Source organism: Lampetra fluviatilis, chromosome 59 (assembly GCF_964198595.1).
Source record: "Lampetra fluviatilis chromosome 59, kcLamFluv1.1, whole genome shotgun sequence".
Classification (NCBI taxonomy): domain Eukaryota; kingdom Metazoa; phylum Chordata; class Hyperoartia; order Petromyzontiformes; family Petromyzontidae; genus Lampetra; species Lampetra fluviatilis.
In genome coordinates, this window is record NC_136333.1 from 3633432 (window position 1) to 3655931 (window position 22500).

General features: G+C 58.4%; 1 protein-coding gene across 1 annotated transcript in view; it reads left to right on the forward strand.

Moving 5' to 3' along the window:
* Nucleotides 1-22500, forward strand: part of LOC144950733 (fibrillin-2-like) — an 83473-nt gene that overhangs the window by 8327 nt on the left and 52646 nt on the right. The window contains 14 exon segments of the mRNA XM_078880805.1: nucleotides 499-732; nucleotides 2752-2877; nucleotides 4793-4921; nucleotides 6014-6139; nucleotides 8567-8692; nucleotides 11548-11670; nucleotides 13428-13553; nucleotides 15850-15975; nucleotides 16492-16614; nucleotides 17354-17476; nucleotides 18094-18219; nucleotides 19190-19312; nucleotides 20364-20489; nucleotides 21643-21804. Of these exon segments, the coding sequence (XP_078736931.1) occupies nucleotides 499-732; nucleotides 2752-2877; nucleotides 4793-4921; nucleotides 6014-6139; nucleotides 8567-8692; nucleotides 11548-11670; nucleotides 13428-13553; nucleotides 15850-15975; nucleotides 16492-16614; nucleotides 17354-17476; nucleotides 18094-18219; nucleotides 19190-19312; nucleotides 20364-20489; nucleotides 21643-21804 (1899 nt within the window).

Here is a 22500-nt window from a genome sequence, read left to right on the forward strand (position 1 = left end):
GGCCATGTTTGTTTGTTGTAGTACAGAGTTAGACTGATGGCCTTAATCTAAGATGTCTTGTGGTTGTTGTTTTTGTTGTTTGACTTGCATCCCACTGGGATTTTTGCACACAGCGTTGGTGTACGGTGCTTTTTCTGCAAATGTTGCTGCCTTTTCTTGGATTTTCACTTTAAGATGTTTTCTTGTTCATGTTTTGTTTTTGTTTGTTGCGGTTGCACCCGATTCAAGAGCCGAATGGCTCACAGTGGCTACACCTAATACATGAAACTTGAACTTGAACCCCCTCCCTCCCCCCCACACGGTCATCCCCCCCCCCGCCCCCCCCACGTCACCCTCCCCCCCCCCCGTCACCCCCCCACCCCCGTCACCCCCCCGCCACCCCCCACCCCGTCCCCTCCCCCCCCCCCACGTCACCCCTCCCCCCCCCACCCCGCCCTCCCCCCCACCCCCCCCCCCGCCCCCCCCCCCCCCCCCCCCCCGCCCCTCCCGCACCCCCAGACCTGCGCCTGGAGTCGTGCTTCCTGACGCACGACGAGGACGCGGGCGAGTGCGGCGCCCTGGGGGCCCCGCGTCTGCGCAGCGACGTCTGCTGCTGCTCCGTGGGGGCCGCGTGGGGCCGCCACTGCGACGGCTGCCCCCCCCCCGGCTCCGCCGACTTCGAGCGCCTGTGCCCACGCGGCCACGGCTTCTCAAACCGCGGGGACTTTGCCACGGGGCGGCAGCTCTTCAAGGGTGCGCACGCACGCGCCGGGACCCCCCCTGCCGCACGTCTGCCCCCCCCCCCCCCGCACGGGCGGGCCCCCTCCCGCAAGGGCCCCCCACCCAGTACGGCCCCCCCCCCTCCGCACGGCCGCCCCCCGCACTTTAGATTGGTTGCGGGTTGGCTACGTACGGCGCGAAAGAGATTCAACGCGTACCTGCGTGTACACGTACGTACGCAACAACAACAACCGCCATTCGCCACTAAGTGGCGGTGACGTCACCACGACGCTTGTGCCAGGCCATGTGCACCTTGAGGCCACGTGAAGTGTCGAACGCCCGCTGGCAGGAGGTCACGGGGCAGACCCAGGTGCCACGGGTCGACTGACCGAGATGACCGAGATGACTGGCTGATGCACCACCTGTGCCCCCTACTGTGCCAACTTGCTGTGCTTTAGCCACCCGGCGCTCCGCTCGTTGTTGTGAGCGTCGCTCCTCCGCCCTCCGTTGTTGTTGGAGGGCGACTGCCTCCAACTGCCCAGTAGCGTCCTTCACGAGCCTCCTCCACTGAGGCCGATCTTGACACCGCTGGTACCAGTCATCGGCAAGTCCACTCAGCTCCACGTCCTCCTGTACCACATCACTCCATCTCTTCTCTAGCCCGTGCCGCGCCCGTTTAGCCCCCTCGATCCGGCCGAACAAAAGCTGTTTAGGCATGCGGTGCGCACACACGTACATACACACATACGCATACACATCGGTACGTGTACACGTACTGACACTCACACTCATGCACACTCACTCGCACTCACTCACTCACACACTCTCACACACTCACTCACACACTCACTCACTCACACTCACTGTCACATTCGCACACTCACGCACTCACTCTCACACTCTCACACCTACACTCACACTCACCTACACAAACTAGCAAAGACTAACAAAGACAAAGATCCCCCGTATAGCCTTAACAGACTGTAGGGGCAAGTGATGTTAGCGAGCACCTATGAAGGCCGGAACGGCACACGAGGGGGTGGGTGGCCAGCACCACGCCCGGCCGCCTTTGTCTCCCCAGTGGCGATGTTTACACACCGCACCAGGTGCTCATTTGAGGCTGAGTCGACCTATGGGAGGCCCAGGATCAGTTCAGATAATCGTCACCGGTGTTGGCCGTGAGCGGGAATCGAACCCGGATCGCCGGGTTCATAGCGCAGCGTAGCGCTGACCGCTACACCACCGCTCCGACGTTGGCACGGTTACCATGCCAACGTCGACCCGACGTTGCCACGGTTACTCGGTCATCATTCCACAGAGCCGGCGAATCGAGCGTCAGCTGTATTTCGGCCGATGTCCTCGCCATAGCAACGTGGAATCTCCACCGCCGGCGCCCGCAGGGGCTCGCGGCGCTCCGTCCGCGCGGCGCTCGGCGCCGGTGTCCGACGTTTCGCCACGGCCCGCCCGGGACCTGTCTCAGGAGCTGAATTGTCCCGGCCGCGTGAAGCCTCCCCAACGGCTCCGTCAGAGGCTCCCTGTGACAGCTTCAGCTCCCTTCGGGTTGGAGGAGGAGGTGGTGGTGGTGGTGGTGGTGGAGGAGGTGGTGGTGGTGGTGGGGAGAGAACAGGGTGGGGGGGAATATTGTCAGGAGCTCAGCCTTGGACAGCTCCACCTGATATGAGTATCATGCCCTCGCTTTGGCAACCCCCCCCCCCAACTTCCCCCCCCCGTCCCCTCTTCCCCCTCCTCCCCCCACCTCTATGACCCACCCTCTCTTTCCCCCCCCCCATGCCCCCACTCTCCCTCCCTTCCCCCCATTCCCCCCCTCTCTCCTCTATCTCCATCCCATGCCCCTCCCCTTTCCCCTCCTCCCCCCCCCCATTCCCCCCTCTCCCCTTCCCCCCTCCCCCCCATGCCTCCCCTCCCCCCCATGCCTCCCCTCTCCCCTCCCCCCCCTTTCCCCCATACCTCTCCTCTCTCCTCCATCCCCCTCCCATTCCCCCCCTCTCCCCCCCCATGCCCCCCCACGCCCCCCCCCCCCCCCCCCGGCAGACATTAACGAGTGCAAGGTGTTCAGCAGCCTGTGCCACAGCGGCCGCTGCCGCAACACCATCGGCAGCTTCAAGTGCCGCTGCGACAGCGGCTTCGCCCTCGACGCCGAGGAGAGGAACTGCACCGGTGGGTGGCGTTGTGGGGGAGCCGTGGGGGGCATTGGGGGGCATTGGGGGGCATTGGGGGGGCGGGGGGAGGGGCCGTGGCGGGCATGGGGGAGGTGTAGGGGGGGGGGCTGGCACGACTTCCTAACACACAAATACAGGGCGCTGGTTTCAAAACAAATGTTATAACACTTCTTCTTGGTTCTTTCGGTAAAGTCACGTAGAAGGGAAGTAATAAAGTAATGAAAATAAAGCATAATAAAATAAACAAATATTATTATATTATTATAATATATTATAATATTATTTTATTATGTTACATTTTTTTATTTTATTATTTCCCTTCTACGTAACTTATTATATTATATTATTACATTTTACATTATTTCTATTAGATTATTTTATTATGTTTTAGTTTTATTACTTTATTATTTCCCTTCTACGTGACTTTACCGAAAGAACCAAGAAGACGAATCCCTGCAGTCACGAAAGCTTTACATCGAAAGTTATAACACTTCTACGAGACGATCGTTGTTAATGGAAGAAGAAGAGCAGATGATGATGCACTGTGAGCATGATAACAAGTTGCGTGGTTAAGAGGCTTCGAAAAAGTCAAGGGGAGTCTCTTCCACTTGCTCTTTGTGTCTTCCGGTAAAGTCACGTCGATGGGCTTCAAACGAATAGAAAATAAAACCAACGAAAAACCGGCGACGTTTCGATCGCGACGCAAACGCTCGTCATCAGGATTACCGAAAGACCCAAACAATTTGAATTCCTGCAGCCTCACGTCGAGATTGTCTCTTCCGCTTGTCCGCCGCCATCGTCGTCGTCGTCGTCGTCGTCAGCGCGTGTCTGGAATCTTCTCCAGGCTCTACGGAGCCTGGAAGGCAGAGGTCGCAACCGGGTACCCGATACCCGTACCCTACCCGATACCCGGCTACACGTACCCGACCGGGTACGGGTACCTGTTTGCGACCCTGGTGCGGCCGGGTACGGGTAGGCCGTGAGTCACTGGTGAGTAACCGTTTGTCACTCATTTCCCAACGTCTTGTCTCTTCTCACAATTCAAGTTCCTAGAATCAACCCACCCGCGCCTGCAACATGGCTTCATCCCAGAGGTCGCAATCGGGTACCCGTACTCGTACCCTACCCGATACCCGGCCGGGTACTGGTAGGGTACGGGTACGGCCGGGTACGAGTACCTGTTTGCGACCCTGGTGCGGCCGGGTACGGGTACGGGTAGGCCGTGAGTCACTGGTGAGTCACCGTTTGTCACTCATTTCGGGTAGGGTAGGGTACGGGTAGGGTACGGGTACGGGTAGGGTACGGGTACCCGTTTGCGACCCTGGTGCGGTCGGGTACGGGTAACGAATCAAAACCCGTTTGCGACCTCTGCTGGAAGGAGGCCGATTGCTCGCGGGATTGTTGCAAATTCGCAGAAAGTGTTAAAAGCAAACTTTTTGAAGCACCCTGCATTGCGATGTTTGTAATCGACAGAATTGCAGCTGCCCTCTTTCCGCGACGTACGTGCCGGCATGCAGGAGTGAACAAACCCACGATGAACTTTTTATTTGACCAGCTGAAGCCCACTGAGCTGAGTGATAGCCCAAGGAAGTGGCTCACGGTTACGTGGACATTTCATTTCATTTATTAGGTATAGCCCTGTGAGCCATTCGGCTCTTGAATCGGGTGCAACCGCAACAAACAAAAAACATCTTAAAGTGACTATGTGACTATGCGCAAACAGAAAAATCCAGGAAAAAACCTCATCTATCGTCACGCGACACTCCCGTGGACGGGGAGTGTCGCGTGACGATGGCCACGGCTCCTTGGCGAGATCGGCGCGGCGACCGTGGTTCATTCTGCGTTGTTGTTGTTGTCGTCGTTGTTGTCGTTGTTGTTTTTGTTTGCCGCTTGCGCCACCGCCGCCACTCAAGACATCGACGAATGCCACATCTCGCTGGACGTGTGCGGACACGGCGTCTGCGTGAACACGCCGGGCAGCTTCGAGTGCGAGTGCTTCGAGGGCTACGAGAGCGGCTTCATGATGATGAAGAACTGCATGGGTGAGTTCGGTCGTAGACTCTCATAGACTCAACACTACCCATAGACTCAACACTGCCCATAGACTCAACACTGCCCATAGACTCAACACTACCCATAGACTCAACACTGCCCATAGACTCAACACTGCCCATAGACTCAACACTGCCCATAGACTCAACACTGCCCATAGACTCAACACTGCCCATAGACTCAACACTGCCCATAGACTCAACACTGCCCATAGACTCAACACTGCCCATAGACTCAACACTGCCCATAGACTCAACACTACCCATAGACTCAACACTGCCCATAGACTCAACACTGCCCATAGACTCAACACTGAACCTCCGATTAGCATGGCTGGCTACGTTCGGTGTGAAAGAAGTTCAAAACACACGTGTGTGTGTACACTGCACGATCGCACCGCTGTCCTACAAGTTGCCGTGACCTTTACCATCTTCGTCCACCACCTTTCCGCATCTTACGTCGTTTGTGGATTTAAAACTAGAAACATTTTTATTTTCATTTTACCAGGTAAGGCCCACTGAGCTATATAGCTGGGGCTTTTTTTCACATGCGACCTGGTGATGACAAATGATAGCTCAACGAAGTGGGCTTATCATCATCATCATCACCAGGTGGAAATTGATAGCTGCCCACTATCTCTAAACGCGTGATGTTGATGCTGAATGTGGAGCAAAAACCCGGAGGGCCCGGAAAAAAAATCCGCGCGACCACGGGTAGAGAGAGAGAGAGACACGCAGACTCCAAATATGTAGCAGCAGGCGTCGGGGTCGAACCCACGACCTCCTGCGTACCAGGCGAGGTAGTTAACATCTCCTAGCCACCGTGATGATGATGAGAGAGAGAGAGACACGCAAACTCCAAATATACAGCAGCAGGCGTCAGGGTCGGGATCGAACCCACGGCCTCCTGCGTACCCGGCGGGGTTGTTAACATCTCCTAGCCCACCGTGACCATCAACGTACGATCAGGAAAAGATGGTGAGAAATATGTGCGCTGACCTCTTCACCCACCCCACCCCCCCATCTCCTGCCCTCCTTCACCCCCCACCCCCCACCCCATGCCCGTGTCTCGTCACTCCGCAGACATTAACGAGTGTGAGCGCGACGCCATGTTGTGCCGCGGTGGCACCTGCCTCAACATGGAAGGAAGCTTCCGGTGCGTCTGCCCGCCGGGTCACGGACTCAACGACGATGGGACCGCCTGCGCTGGTACGGAATCCCCCGGCCCCCCACAGTCCAGACTCCCCCGGCCCCCCACAGTCCAGAATCTCCCGGCCCCCCACAGTCCAGAATCTCCCGGCCCCCCACAGTCCAGACTCCCCCGGCCCCCCACAGTCCAGAATCTCCCGGCCCCCCACAGTCCAGACTCCCCCGGCCCCCCACAGTCCAGAATCTCCGGCCCCCCACAGTCCAGAATCTTCCGGCCCCCCACAGTCCAGAATCCCCTGGCCCCCACAGTCCAGAATCCCCCGGCCCCCCACAGTCCAGACTCCCCCGCCCCCCACAGTCCAGAATCCCCTGGCCCCCCACAGTCCAGACTCCCCCGGCCCCCCACAGCCCAGACTCCCCCGGCCCCCCCCAGTCCAGACTCCCCCGGCCCCCCACAGTCCAGACTCCCCCGGCCCCCCACAGTCCAGAATCCGCGGCCCCCCACAGCCCAAAATCTCCCGGCCCCCCACAGTCCAGAATCTCCCGGCCCCCCACAGCCCAGAATCTCCTGGCCCCCCACAGTCCAGAATCTCCTGGCCCCCCACAGCCCAGAATCGCCCGGCCCCCCGCAATCCAGAACCCTGCGGCGTGGGATCCATAAACATCGCAGATCTGTTGAACACGTGGGAGGCTTTCGCGACCAACATTATTGATAATCAAGGTTTTTGGGTCAGATCGCGTTATTTATAAATGTGTCGTAGCCCTCCACCACCCGACACGGCGGGAATGGAGTGAGACACATTTATGAATGACGCGATCTCACCCAAAAAACTTGATTATGAATCGCAGATCTGGCCCGACGGGTCATTTAGCCGATGGTAGGAGACGTCCTCCGTAATTCCGGATGGGGAATCCGGAGCCTGGAATAATGAAGCTACCGCAATGCGGAGTTGGTGAATCCAGAATCCAGTATTTGCGGCGCGGAATCTGGAATCCGTTGGACGTAATTGAAAACCCAGGATCTGGAATTGGTGATCCATAACTTATCATTTAAAATCCAGGATATGGGATTTGTAATCCAGAATGCACAATCCGGAATGCATTATACAGGATCTGGGATTCATAATACATAATCCAGGATATTTAATAAAAAATCCAAAAGCTGGAATCTGCAATCAGTAATCCCTAATCGGGGATAGAAAATCCAGAATCTCTCATACAGAATCTTGGCATTCGTAATGAATAATCCAGAATATGCAATCAAGAATCCAGAATCTATATCCTGGAAATCTGATCCATGATAAAAAAAATCAAGAATCCTTTATTCCAAATCCAGAATCCATGTCCTAGGAATCTGGTCCGTAATACACAATACAGAACCCATGATCCCAGATCCAGAATCCATCTCCTGGGAATCTGATCCATAATGCACAATTCAAGATATTTAACCCAGGATACAGAATCCATCACTCACGATGCTAAACTAAACGTATTTTATATTTTTTTATTTCACCTGGTAAGGCCCACTGAGCTACGTAGCTATCACAGACGACAGCTCAACGGTGCAGCCCATCATCATCATCACCACCACCACGTGGACATTCATAGCAGCAGCTAAATAACTCTAAACGCGTGGTGACGTTGATTCTAAATGTGGAGGGGAAAAAAACCAGAGGCCCCGGAAAAAAATCAACGCGACCGCGGGGTAGAGAGAGAGACACCGACAACTCCAAACATACAGCCGGCGTCAGGGTCGGGATCGAACCCACGACCTCCTGTACACCAGGCGAGGTAGTTAACATCTCCCTTGCCACCGTGATGATGATGATGAGAGAGAGACACCGAAAACTCCAAACATACAGCCGGCTTCAGGGTCGGGATCGACCCCACGACCTCCTGTATACCAGGCGAGGTAGTTAACATCTCCCTTGCCACCGTGATGATGATGATGAGAGAGAGACACCGAAAACTCCAAACATACAGCCGGCTTCAGGGTCGGGATCGACCCCACGACCTCCTGTATACCAGGCGAGGTAGTTAACATCTCCCTTGCCACCGTGATGATGATGATGAGAGAGAGAGAGAGACACCGAAAACTCCAAACATACAGCCGGCTTCAGGGTCGGGATCGAACCCACGACCTCCTGTATACCAGGCGAGGTAGTTAACATCTCCTAGCCACCGTGATGATGATGATGAGAGAGAGAGAGACACGCAAACTCCAAATAGACAGCAGCAGGCTTCGTCAGGGTCGGGATCGAACCCTCGACCTCCTGTATACCATGCGAGGTAGTTAACATCTCCCTTGCCACCGTGATGATGATGATGAGAGAGAGACACCGAAAACTCCAAACATACAGCCGGCTTCAGGGTCGGGATCGAACCCACGACCTCCTGTATACCAGGCGAGGTAGTTAACATCTCCCTTGCCACCACGGTGATTCTGATAACCCCCTCCCCCTCCTCCTCCGCTGTGCCCCCGTGTAGACGTGGACGAGTGCTCGCTGAGTGGGAACCTGTGCCGGAACGGGCGCTGTGTGAACATGGTGGGCAAATACCAATGTGCCTGCAACCCGGGGTACCAGAGCACGGCGGACCGCCAGGGCTGTGTGGGTGAGCGGCTCCCTCCTGCTCCTCGCCATCCCTCCCCCCGCACACCACACACACACACACACCACACACACACACACACCACACACACACACACACACCACACACACACACACACCACACACACACACACACCACACACACACACCACACACACACCACACACACACACACACCACACACACACACCACACACACACCACACACACACACACCACACACACACCACACACACACACCACACACACACACACCACACACCGTGTGTCTCGCTCCACTCACCGCCACGCACTCTCCTACCTCTCCCCTCTCATCTCACTCCACTCCCCTCCACGCACTCTCCTACGTCTCCCCTCTCATCTCACTCCACTCCCCTCCACGCACTCTCCTGCCTCTCCCCTCTCATCTCACTCCACTCCCCTCCACGCACTCTCCTGCCTCTCCCCTCTCATCTCACTCCACTCCCCTCCACGCACTCTCCTGCCTCTCCCCTCTCATCTCACTCCACTCCCCTCCGCGCACTCTCCTGCCCCTCCCCTCTCATCTCACTCCACTCCCCTCCACGCACTCTCCTGCCTCTCCCCTCTCATCTCACTCCACTCCCCTCCACGCACTCTCCTGCCTCTCCCCTCTCATCTCACTCCACTCCCCTCCACGCACTCTCCTACCTCTCTCCTCTCATCTCACTCCACTCCCCTCCACGCACTCTCCTGCCTCTCCCCTCTCATCTCGCTCCACTCCCCTCCACGCACTCTCCTGCCCCTCCCCTCTCATCTCACTCCACTCCCCTCCACGCACTCTCCTGACTCTCCCCTCTCATCTCACTCCACTCCCCTCCACGCACTCTCCTGCCTCTCCCCTCTCATCTCACTCCACTCCCCTCCACGCACTCTCCTGCCTCTCCCCTCTCATCTCACTCCACTCCCCTCCACGCACTCTCCTGCCTCTCCCCTCTCATCTCACTCCACTCCCCTCCGCGCACTCTCCTGCCCCTCCCCTCTCATCTCACTCCACTCCCCTCCACGCACTCTCCTGCCTCTCCCCTCTCATCTCACTCCACTCCCCTCCACGCACTCTCCTGCCTCTCCCCTCTCATCTCACTCCACTCCCCTCCACGCACTCTCCTACCTCTCTCCTCTCATCTCACTCCACTCCCCTCCACGCACTCTCCTGCCTCTCCCCTCTCATCTCACTCCACTCCCCTCCACGCACTCTCCTGCCTCTCCCCTCTCATCTCACTCCACTCCCCTCCACGCACTCTCCTGCCCCTCCCCTCTCATCTCACTCCACTCCCCTCCACGCACTCTCCTGCCTCTCCCCTCTCATCTCACTCCACTCCCCTCCACGCACTCTCCTGCCTCTCCCCTCTCATCTCACTCCACTCCCCTCCACGCACTCTCCTGCCTCTCCCCTCCCCTCTCATCTCACTCCCCTCCACGCACTCTCCTACCTCTCCCCTCTCATCTCACTCCACTCCCCTCCACGCACTCTCCTGCCTCTCCCCTCTCATCTCGCTCCACTCCCCTCCACGCACTCTCCTGCCTCTCCCCTCTCATCTCACTCTACTCCCCTCCACTCACTCTCCTACCTCTCCCCTCTCATCTCACTCCACTCCCCTCCACGCACTCTCCTGCCTCTCCCCTCTCATCTCGCTCCACTCCCCTCCACGCACTCTCCTGCCTCTCCCCTCTCATCTCACTCCACTCCCCTCCACGCACTCTCCTGCCTCTCCCCTCTCATCTCACTCTACTCCCCTCCACGCACTCCCCTACCTCTCCCCTCTCATCTCACTCCACTCCCCTCCGCGCACTCTCCTACCTCTCCCCTCTCATCTCACTCCACTCCCCTCCACGCACTCTCCTACCTCTCCCCTCTCATCTCACTCCACTCCCCTCCCATCTCACTCCACTCCCCTCCACGCACTCTCCTGCCTCTCCCCTCTCATCTCACTCCACTCCCCTCCACGCACTCTCCTACCTCTCCCCTCTCATCTCACTCCACTCCCCTCCACGCACTCTGCTGCATCTCCCCTCTCATCTCACTCCACTCCCCTCCGCACACTCTCCTACTTCTTGGGTGCTCGCTAACGGCACTTGCCCCAATGGTCTGTTAGAGGCTATAAAGGGGGTCTTTGTTTTCGTGCAACTGAATATATGTGTGCGTGTGTGTATGTGTGCGTGTGTGTCTGTGCTCGTGTGTGCGTGTGTGTGTGCTCGTGTGTGTGTGCGTGTGTACGCGTGTGTGCGTGTGTGTACGTTTGTGTGTGTGTACGCGTATGCGTGTACGTGTGTGTGTGTGTGTTCGTGTGTGTGCATGTGTGCGTGTGTGCTCGTGTGTGTGTGTACGTTTGTGTGTGTACGTGTGTGTGTACGCGTGTATGTGTGTGTGTACATGTGTGTATACGTGTGTGTGTGTACGTGTGTGTGTATACGTGTGTGTGTGTACGTGTGTGTGTATACGTGTGTGTGTGTACGCGTGTGTGTGTGTACGCGTGTGTGTATACGTGTGTGTGTGTACGTGTGTGTGTACGCGTGTGTGTGTGTACGTGTGTGTATGTTTTGTGTGTGTGTGGGGAGCGGTAGTGTAGCGGTTAGCGTGCTGCGCTATGAACCTGGCGACCCGGCCTCCCCTAGATCGACTCAGCCTTAAATGAGTACCTGGTGCGGTGTGTAAACATCGCCACTGGGGAGACAAAGGCGGTCGTGCGTGGTGCTGGCCACCCACCCCCTCGTGTACCGTTCCGGCCTTCATAGGTGCTACTCGCTAACGGCACTTGCCCCTACAGTCTGTTAAGGCTACACGGGGGATCTTTGTCTTTGTATACGTGTGTGTGCGTGTGTGTGTGTGTGTCACACCAGACATCAACGAGTGCAACATCCGCAACGGGGGCTGCGACCGCTTCTGCACCAACTCGGACGGCAGCTACGAGTGCAGCTGCGACAGTGGATACGCACTCATGCCAGACAGCCGCTCCTGCACAGGTGTGTGTACACACACACACACACAGGTGTGTACACACACACACAGGTGTGTACACACACACACACAGGTGTGTACACACACAGCTACGAGTGCAGCTGCGACAGTGGATACGCACTCATGCCAGACAGCCGCTCCTGCACAGGTGTGTGTACACACACACACACACAGGTGTGTACACACACACACACAGGTGTGTACACACACACACACACAGGTGTGTACACACACACACACAGGTGTGTACACACACACACACACAGGTGTGTACACACACACAAACAGGTGTGTACGTACACACACACACAGGTGTGTACGTACACACACAGGTGTGTGTACACACACACAGGTGTACACACACACACAGGTGTGTACACACACACACAGGTGTGTACACACACACACAGCTACGTGGACCTACCACACAACCGCACAACACATTCGTACCACACAGCCATTGCTGTTGTTGCCATTGTCATCACCGCGATCACCACCATCCTCTTTCTCGTCCCCCCCCCTCGCCCCCCCCCCTCCTCGTCCCCCCCCCCTCGTCCCCCCCCCTCGCCCCCCCCCCTCGCCCCCCCCCTCGCCCCCCCCCCCTCGTCCACCCCCCTCCTCCTCCCCCCCTCGTCCCCCCCCCTCGTCTCCCCCCTCCTCGTCCCCCCCCCCTCGCCCCCCCCCTCGTCCACCCCCCTCCTCCTCCCCCCCTCGTCCCCCCCCCTCGTCTCCCCCCCTCACTCCCCTCCTCCTCGTCTCCCTCCCCCTCGCCCCCCCCCTCGTCCCCCCCCTCCTCGCCCCCCCCCCTCGTCCCCCATCCTCCTCGCCCCCCCCCTCGCCCCCCCCCCTCGTCTCCCCCCTCCTCGTCCCCCCCCCCTCGCCCCCCCCCTCCTCGTCCCCCCCCCTCCTCGCCCCCCCCTCGCTCCCCTCCTCCTCGCCCCCCCATCGCCCCCCCCCCTCGTCTCCCCCCTCCTCGTCCCCCCCCCCTCGCCCCCTCCTCGTCCCCCCCCTCCTCGCCCCCTCCTCGTCCCCCCCCTCCTCGCCCCCCCCTCGCCCCCCCCCTCGTCTCCCCCCTCCTCGTCCCCCCCCCCTCGCCCCCCCCCCTCGTCCCCCCCCTCCTCGCCCCCCCCCCCCCCTCCTCGTCCCCCCCCTCCTCGCCCCCCCCTCGCTCCCCTCCTCCTCGTCCCCCCCCTCCTCGCCCCCCCCTCGCCCCCCCCCCTCGTCTCCCCCCTCGCCCCCCCCCCTCGTCTCCCCCCTCCTCGCCCCCCCTCCTCGTCCCCCCCCTCGCCCCCCCCCCTCGTCCCCCCCCCTCCTCGTCCCCCCCCTCCTCGCCCCCCCCCTCGCCCCCCCCCCTCGTCTCCCCCCTCCTCGCCCCCCCCCTCCTCGTCCCCCCCCTCCTCGCCCCCCCCCTCGCCCCCCCCCCCCTCGTCTCCCCCCTCCTCGCCCCCCCCCTCGCCCCCCCCCCTCCTCGCCCCCCCCCTCGCCCCCCCCCCTCCTCGCCCCCCCCCTCGCCCCCCCCCTCGCCCCTCCTCCTCGCCCCCCCCCCTCGCCCCCCCCCCTCGTCTCCCCCCTCCTCGCCCCCCCCCTCCTCGTCCCCCCCCTCCTCGCCCCCCCCCTCGCCCCCCCCCCCTCGTCTCCCCCCTCCTCGCCCCCCCCCTCGCCCCCCCCCCTCCTCGCCCCCCCCCTCGCCCCCCCCCCTCCTCGCCCCCCCCCTCGCCCCCCCCCTCGCCCCTCCTCCTCGCCCCCCCCCCTCGCCCCGCAGACATCGACGAGTGTGAGGAGAGCCCCCACATCTGCGACGGGGGCCAGTGCACCAACGTGCCGGGGGACTACCGCTGCCTCTGCTTCGACGGCTTCATGGCCTCCATCGACCTCAAGACCTGCCTGGGTAGGCCGCTCCTCATCATCATCCTCATCCTGCTGCTGCTGCTGCTGCTGCTCCAGCTGCTGCTGCTGATTCTGCTGCTGCTGCTACTCCAGCTGCTCCTGCTGCTCCTGCTGCTGCTCCGTTATTCTCGAGCCCAAAAGTTTCCGTTCGCTCGTCGCCGGCGGTATAAAAACAACACCGGTAAATTTTTGGGCAAATAAAGAAATGGAGTGTACATCGTGGACAAAATCAAATAAAAACACGCGCACGCACACACGCACGCAGACGCGTGCAGACGCACGCAGATGCACGCAACATGCACGTACACGCATACACACACGCACGCACACGCACGCAACATGCACACACACACGCACGCACGCACGCACACACACGCACGCACAGACGCGCGAGCCGAGTAACAATTATCCCGGGATTGCCACGGCGGTTTCCTCTCGTTGGGCGCGCCGGTAGTGGGTGAGTTAGTGGGTGAGTGAGTGGGTGAGTGAGTGGGTGAGTTAGTGGGTGACTGAGTGGGTGAGTGAGTGAGTGGGTGAGTTAGTGGGTGAGTGAGTGGGTGAGTGAGTGGGTGAGTTAGTGGGTGAGTTAGTGGGTGAGTGAGTTAGTGTGTGTGTGAGTGGGTGAGTGAGTTAGCGGGTGAGTGAGTGAGTGAGTGGGTGAGTAATTTGGTGGGTTAATGGCTGAGTGAGTAGGTGGGTGAGTTAGTGGGTGAGTGAGTGGGTGAGTAATTTGGTGGGTTAGTGGCTGAGTGAGTAGGTGGGTGAGTTAGTGGGTGAGTGAGTGGGTGAGTGAGTGAGTGGGTGAGTTAGTGGATGAGTTAGTGGTTGAGTTAGTGGGTGAGTGAGTGGGTTAGTTAGTGGGTGAGTGGGTGAGTGAGTGGGTGAGTTAGTGGGTGGGTGAGTGGGTGAGTGAGTGGGTGAGTTAGTGGGTGGGTGAGTGGGTGAGTGAGTGGGTGAGTAATTTGGTGGGTTAGTGGCTGAGTGAGTAGGTGGGTGAGTTAGTGGGTGAGTGAGTGGGTGAGTTAGTGAGTGGGTGAGTTAGTGGATGAGTTAGTGGTTGAGTTAGTGGGTGAGTGAGTGGGTTAGTTAGTGGGTGAGTGGGTGAGTTAGTGGGTGAGTGAGTGGGTGAGTGAGTGGGTGAGTCAGTGGGTGAGTGAGTGGGTGAGTTAGTGGGTGAGTTAGTGGGTGAGTGAGTTAGTGAGTGTGTGTGTTAGTGGGTGAGTTAGTGGGTGAGTTAGTGGGTGAGTGAGTGGGTGAGTGAGTGGGTGAGTTAGTGGGTGAGTTAGTGGGTGAGTGAGTTAGTGAGTGTGTGTGTGAGTGGGTGAGGGAGTTAGCGGGTGAGTGAGTGGGTGAGTGAGTGGGTGAGTAATTTGGTGGGTTAATGGCTGAGTGAGTAGGTGGGTGAGTTAGTGGGTGAGTGAGTGGGTGAGTAATTTGGTGGGTTAGTGGCTGAGTGAGTAGGTGGGTGAGTTAGTGGGTGAGTGAGTGAGTGGGTGAGTTAGTGGATGAGTTAGTGGTTGAGTTAGTGGGTGAGTGAGTGGGTAAGTTAGTGGGTGAGTGGGTGAGTGAGTGGGTGAGTTAGTGGGTGGGTGAGTGGGTGAGTGAGTGGGTGAGTAATTTGGTGGGTTAGTGGCTGAGTGAGTAGGTGGGTGAGTTAGTGGGTGAGTGAGTGGGTGAGTTAGTGAGTGGGTGAGTTAGTGGATGAGTGAGTGGGTGAGTGAGTGGGTGAGTCAGTGGGTGAGTGAGTGGGTGAGTTAGTGGGTGAGTTAGTGGGTGAGTTAGTGAGTGTGTGTGTTAGTGGGTGAGTTAGTGGGTGAGTTAGTGGGTGAGTGAGTGGGTGAGTTAGTGGGTGAGTTAGTGGGTGAGTTAGTGGGTGAGTGAGTGGGTGAGTGAGTGGGTGAGTTAGTGGGTGAGTTAGTGGGTGAGTGAGTGAGTGGGTGAGTGAGTGGGTGAGCGACTGGGTGAGTTAGTTGGTGAGTTGGTGGGTGAGTGGGTGGGTGAGTTAGTGGCTGAGTGAGAAGGTGGGTGAGTTAGTGGGTGAGTTAGTGGGTGAGTGAGTGGGTGAGTTAGTGGGTGAGTTACCACACACACACACTAGTATGACGCACACACCATTACGACACACACACCACACACACACCATTACCACACACACCACAATATTACCACACACATCACACACACACACCACACACACACCCCACACTATGACCACACACACCACACACTATGACCACACACGCCCACCTCACTCTCCATCCCCATGCCCACCCACCCACCCCGCCGCTGTGCCCCAGACGTGAACGAGTGCGAGCTGAACCCGAACATCTGCTTGCACGGGAAGTGTGAGAACACGAGGGGATCCTTCATCTGCCACTGCGAGCCCGGATTCTCCGTCAAGAAGGGCGCCTCCGGGTGCTCAGGTACCCGTCCATGTGTCCCCCCCCACCCATCCACGCCTCTGTCCGTGTCCCCCCCCCCCACCCACGTCTCTGTCCGTGTCCCCCCCCCCCACCCACGCCTCTGTCCGTGTCCCCCCCCCACGTCTCTGTCCGTGTCCCCCCCCCCCACCCACGCCTCTGTCCGTGTCCCCACCCACCCACGTCTCTGTCCGTGTCCCACCCCCCCCATCCACGTCTCTGTCCGTGTCCCCCCCCCCCCACCCACGCCTCTGTCCGTGTCCCCCCCCACGTCTCTGTCCGTGTCCCCCCCCCCCCACCCACGTCTCTGTCCGTGTCCCCCCCCCCCCACCCACGTCTCTGTCCGCGTGTCCCTCTCTGCGTTCCCGCGTCGTGACAATCGCCACGTCCCTCGCCGTCTTTGCCGGGACGGCCCCTCGGAGTCGAACCGCCGCCGTGGGCGAGGACTGCCGACCGGCTCACCTCCACCTGCCCCCTGCCCCCCCCCCCCCCTTTGCAACCCCCCCCCCCCCCCACCAGACGTGGACGAGTGCGAGATCGGGGCTCACAACTGCGACGCCAACGGGCGCTGCACCAACACCCGCGGCAGCTTCCGCTGCACCTGCCGGGCCGGCTTCCACGGCAGCGGAGTTCAGTGCACGGGTGAGTGGGGCTCACGGGGGTGAGTGGGGTTCACCGAGAGGTCACGGGGGTGAGTGGGGTTCACCGAGAGGTCACGGGGGTCAGTGGGGTTCACGGGGGTGAGTGGGGTTCACCGTTATGTCACGGGGGTGAGTGGGGTTCACCGTGATGTCACGGGGTGAGTGGGGTTCACCGAGAGGTCATGGGGGTGAGTGGGGTTCACCGAGAGGTCACGGGGTGAGTGGGGTTCACGGGGGTGAGTGGGGTTCACCGGGAGGTCACGGGGGTGAGTGGGGTTCACCGTGACGTCATGGGGGTGAGTGGGGTTCACCGAGAGGTCACGTGGTGAGTGGGGTTCACCGAGAGGTCACGGGGGTGAGTGGGGTTCACCGAGAGGTCACGAAGTGAGTGGGGTTCACCGTGACGTCACGTGGGGTGAGTGGGGGTCACCGTGACGTTACGGGGTGAGTGGGGTTCACCGTGACGTCACGGGGTGAGTGGGGTTCACCGTGACGTGACGGGGGTCAGTGGGGTTCACGGGGGTGAGTGGGGTTCACCGTGACGTCAAGTGGGGTGAGTGGGGATCACCAACACGTCACGGGGTGAGTGGGGTTCACCGTCTGCGTGTGTGTGTGTGTACGTGTGTGTGCGTATGCGTGTGTGTGTGCGTGTGTGCGTGTGTGCGTGTGCGCGTGTGCGTGTGTGCGTGTGTGTGCATGTGTGCGCGTGTGTGCGTGTGTGTGTGTGTGCATGTTTGTAGACTTGGACGAGTGTGCCAATGGGACGCACACGTGCAGCCCCAACGGGAAGTGCCTCAACACGTTCGGCTCCTACCGCTGCGTCTGCAAGGAGGGCTTCTCCGGTGACGGATTCACCTGCACCGGTGAGCGAGGCGTGCAGCGTGGAGCCGGGCGGATGACAGAGTGAGTGACAGAGTGAGTGACAGAGTGAGTGAAAGAGTGAGTGACAGAGTGAATGGCAGAGTGAATAACAGAGTGAGTGACAGAGTGAGTGAAAGAGTGAGTGACAGAGTGAGTGACAGAGTGAGTGAAAGAGTGAGTGACAGAGTGAATAACAGAGTGAGTGACAGAGTGAGTGACAGAGTGAGTGGCAGAGTGAATGGTAGAATGAATGACAGAGTGAGTGACAGTGAGTGGCAGAGTGAATGGTAGAATGAATGACAGAGTGAGTGACAGAGTGAATGGTAGAATGAATTACAGAGTGAATGACAGAGTGAGTGACAGAGTGAGTGACAGAGTGAATGACAGAGTAAGTGACAGAGTGAGTGACAGAGTGAGTGACAGAGTGAATGACAGAGTGAGTGACAGAGTGACAGAGTGAGTAACAGAGTGAATGACAGAGTGAATGACGTTTAGCGGACGTTCTGCCGACATTCTTCGGACGTCCAGCGAACGTTGAGCCGACGTCCGGCGGACGTCCCGTGTGAGCCCTGAACGGCGATGGCCGCCTCCGCCTCCCCCCGACCCTCTGCCGGCCCAGACTTTGACGAATGCTCCGGCAATGGGGAGCTCTGCAGGAACGGGCAGTGCCTCAACGCTCCGGGAGGGTTCGTCTGCGAGTGCGACATGGGGTTCGCTCCCTCTCTCGACGGACGCGCCTGTCAAGGTGAGGCATGCGCCCGCCTGCCCGTCGCTTGTCCGTCTGTCTGGCACACACATCCGTCTATCCAGCGGTCGGTCCGTCCGTGTCCCTGTTTGTCCGTCCAGCTGTCCGTGTCCCTTCCGTGCCCCTCTGCGCTGTTCATCCGTCTGAGCCTTCTACAATACCCCCAGTGTCTTCCAATTCATCCCAGAGTTAACCTGTGTGGCCCATCATCTCCCAGTGTCTCTCCAGTGCCTTCCATAATCTCCCCATGATCTCCCACCATCTGCCATGATCTCCCAGTATCTCTCAGTGTCTTCCAATTCATCCCAGAGTTACCCAGTGTGGCCCATCATCTCCCAGTGTATCTCCTAGTGTTTCCCCAGTGCCTTCCATAATCTCCCATGATCTCCCACCGTCTGCCATGATCTCCCACCATCTGTCATGATCTCTCAGTGTCTCCCAGTGTCTTCCAATTCATCCCAGAGTTACCCAGTATCTTCAATCGTCTCATCGTGTCCCCAAGTGTATCCCCAGTGCCTTCCATAATCTCCCCATGATCTCCCACCATCTGCCATGATCTCCCAGTGTCTCCCAGTGTCTTCCAATTCATCGCAGAGTTACCCAGTATAGCCCATCATCTCCCAGTGTCTTCAATCGTTTCATCGTGTCCCCCAGTGTACCCCACTGCCTTTCATCATCCCCCATCATCTGCCATCATCTTCCATCATCTGCCACCATCTGCCATCATCTGCCAGTGTCTCCCATCATCTCCCAGTGTATCTCCCAGTGTATCCCCGGTGCCTTCCATAATCTCCCCATGATCTCCCACCATCTGCCATGATCTCCCAGTGTCTCTCAGTGTCTTCAGTCGTCTTCCACTGTCCCCCAGAGTGACGCTTGGTCCCCCCCCCACGCGTCCACCCGCACGGGGTCGCGTCCTCCGTCGTGCGTTAAGATTCTCTCCCCCCCCCCCCCCCCCGCCGTGCTGCAGACATCGACGAGTGCTCGTTCCACAACATCTGCGTGTTTGGACGCTGCGAGAACGTGCCGGGGATGTTCCGCTGCCTGTGTGACCCGGGCTTCCATCCCGACGACACCGGAGGGAACTGCACAGGTTCGGCACAAGCGGCGGCGTCACGTCGCGTGTGTCATTGCTGCGGCGAATTGACAATTGTGATGGCGTGCGTGTATGTGCGTGTAAATGCGTGTACGTGCGTGCGTATAAGTACGTGCGTGTGTGTGTGTGTACGTGCGTGCGTATAAGTACGTGCGTGTGTGTGTGTGTACGTGCGTGAGTGTGTGCGTGTATGTGCGTGTGTGTGCATGCGTGTACGTGCGTGTACGTGCGTGCGTATAAGTACGTGCGTGTGTACGTGCGTGCGTGTACGTGCGTGTGTGTGTGTGCGTGTGTGTGTGTGTGCGCGTCTGTGCGTGTGTGTGTGTGCGTGTGTGTGTACGTGTGCGTGTGTGTGTGTGCGTATGTGTGAGTGTGCAGCAGTGTTAGCCGTCAGCACGCTGCTCTCCGAACCCCAGTCGACCCGAGTCCAATTCCCACTCACGGCCACCAACACCCCCGTGACGATTATCTGAACTGCTCCTGGACCTCCCCTAGGTCGACTCGGCCTCAAAAACGAATTACCTGTCGCGGTGTGTGTGTAGTAAACATCGCCACTGGGGAGACAAAGGCGTCCCTCGTGTGCCGTGCCGCCCCTCCTCGCGTGTCGCTACACGCTCACGGCACTCGCCCCGACAGTCCGCTAAGGCTACGACGTGTGGAGGGGAGGGGGTGGGATCTTTGCCCTGTGTGTGTGTGTGCGTGTGTGTGCGTGTGCCCGTGTGCGTGCGTGTGTGTGCGTGTGCCCGTGTGCGTGCGTGTGTGTGCGTGTGCGCGTGTGTGCGTGTGTGCGTGTGTGCGTGTGTGCGTGTGTGTGTGCGTGTGCGTGTGTGTGCCCGTCTGTGTGCGTGTGTGTGCGTGTGTGCGTGCGTGTGTGTGCGTGTGCACATGGGTCTGCCCCGTGACCTCCTGCCAGCGGGCGTTCGACACTTCACGTGGCCTCAAGGTGCACTTGGCCTGGCACAAGCGTCGTGGTGACGTCACCGCCACTTAGTGGCGAATGGCGGTTGTTGTTGTTGTGTGTGTGTGTGGTCCCGTTTGTCGCCGGCAGACATCGACGAGTGTGCCCACGCGCGCGACTACTGCGTCAACGGGCGCTGCGAGAACACGGCGGGCAGCTACACCTGCGGCTGCCCGCCCAACTACAGCCTCAACCCCACAGGCATCGGCTGTGTCGGTACGCGGTGGCTGGGAGATGTTGACTACCTCGCCTGGTTCGCAGGAGGTCGTGGGTTCGATCCCGACCCTGACGCCTGCTGCTGTGTATTTGGAGTTTGCGTGTCTCTCTCTCATCGTCATCATCATTGTGGCTGGCAGATGTTTAGATGGAAGAATATTATATTTTTTACGACGTAGAATTGTAATGTATTACTTACTGTTAGTAACTCAGCTTATTGTAGAGTATATTTAGTATAATGATGATACTATGTAGTTTATACTTTAGTTGTTTACGTGGTGGTTTTAGTTACTGCAGCTACATACTATTAACACTTCTTCCCTTTATTAATGCTACCCCTATCCCCTCCCTGTGATGCTGCTAATCCTGCATAATGCACGGGCAAAGTAGCACTAATCACATACCTACATTTCCCATATCCCCTCCCTGTGATGCTGCTAATCCTGCATAATGCACGGGCAAAGTAGCACTAATCACATACCTACATTTCCCATATCCCCTCCCTTGGATGCTGCTAATCCTGCATAATGCACGGGCATAAGCAGTACTAATCACATACCTGCATTTCCCATAAATATGCTAAATTCCTCTTGATATGCAAATTCTTTTGTCAAGGCGCCCTTCCCCCCCCCCCTTCCAACCCAGCTTATATATATGCTCCAAGCATGGTGCTGTTTCATTCAGACGCTGTCGCCTCGACAGACCTGGTTTCACCTGAGGACGGCTGCTTGCGTTGTGGCCGAAACGTCGTGAGAATTATTTTTTTATTATGTTTTATTTTTATTATTTTATTACTTCCCTTCTACGTGACTTTACCGAAAGAACCAAGAAGATGAATCCCTGCAGTCACGAAAGCTTTAAATCGAAAAATTAATAAAAGTAATAATAGAAATAAAATCATAAATCACGACGTTTCGGAGGCAACACAAGTCTTGTGACTTATTATTTTATTTCTATTATTACTTTTAATTTTATTATTTTTTTACCTAAGTGACTTTACCGAAAAAACCTAAGAGTACGCGTGTTGGCGTGTGCGTCCAGACAACGCGTGTGCGTGCGTGTGAAACGCGTGTGTGCGCGTCCGCGTGCGTCCAGACAACGCGTGTGCGTGCGTGTGACACGCGTGTGACACCGCCCGCGTGCCCGCGTGCAGACACGCGTGCCGCCGCGTGCTTCATGGAGTACGAGCAGCGTGGCGACGGCTCCCTGTCCTGCAGCGCCGAGGTCGGCGTCGGCGTCGCTCGTGCCACGTGCTGCTGCGCCCTGGGGCGCGCCTGGGGGCGGCCGTGCCAGCGCTGCCCAGCCATCAACAGCAGTGCGCCACCCACGCCACCCTGCGACACTCAGTGATGCCCCATGCCACCCTGAGTCATTCAGTGTGGCCGAGTGGTGCCCCATGCCACCCTGAGTCATTCAGTGTTGATGAGTGATGCCCCATGCCACCCTGAGTCATTCAGTGTTGATGAGTGGTGCCCCATGCCACCCTGAGTCATTCAGTGTGGCCGAGTGGTGCCCCATGCCACCCTGAGTCATTCAGTGTTGATGAGTGATGCCCCATGCCACCCTGAGTCATTCAGTGTTGATGAGTGATGCCCCATGCCACCCTGAGTCATTCAGTGTTGATGAGTGATGCCCCATGTCACCCTGAGTCATTCAGTGTTGATGAGTGATGCCCCATGCCACCCTGAGTCATTCAGTGTTGATGAGTGATGCCCCATGCCACCCTGAGTCATTCAGTGTTGATGAGTGGTGCCCCATGCCACCCTGAGTCATTCAGTGTGGCCGAGTGGTGCCCCATGCCACCCTGAGTCATTCAGTGTTGATGAGTGATGCCCCATGCCACCCTGAGTCATTCAGTGTTGATGAGTGATGCCCCATGCCACCCTGAGTCATTCAGTGTTGATGAGTGATGCCCCATGCCACCCTGAGTCATTCAGTGTTGATGAGTGATGCCCCATGCCACCCTGAGTCATTCAGTGTTGATGAGTGATGCCCCATGCCACCCTGAGTC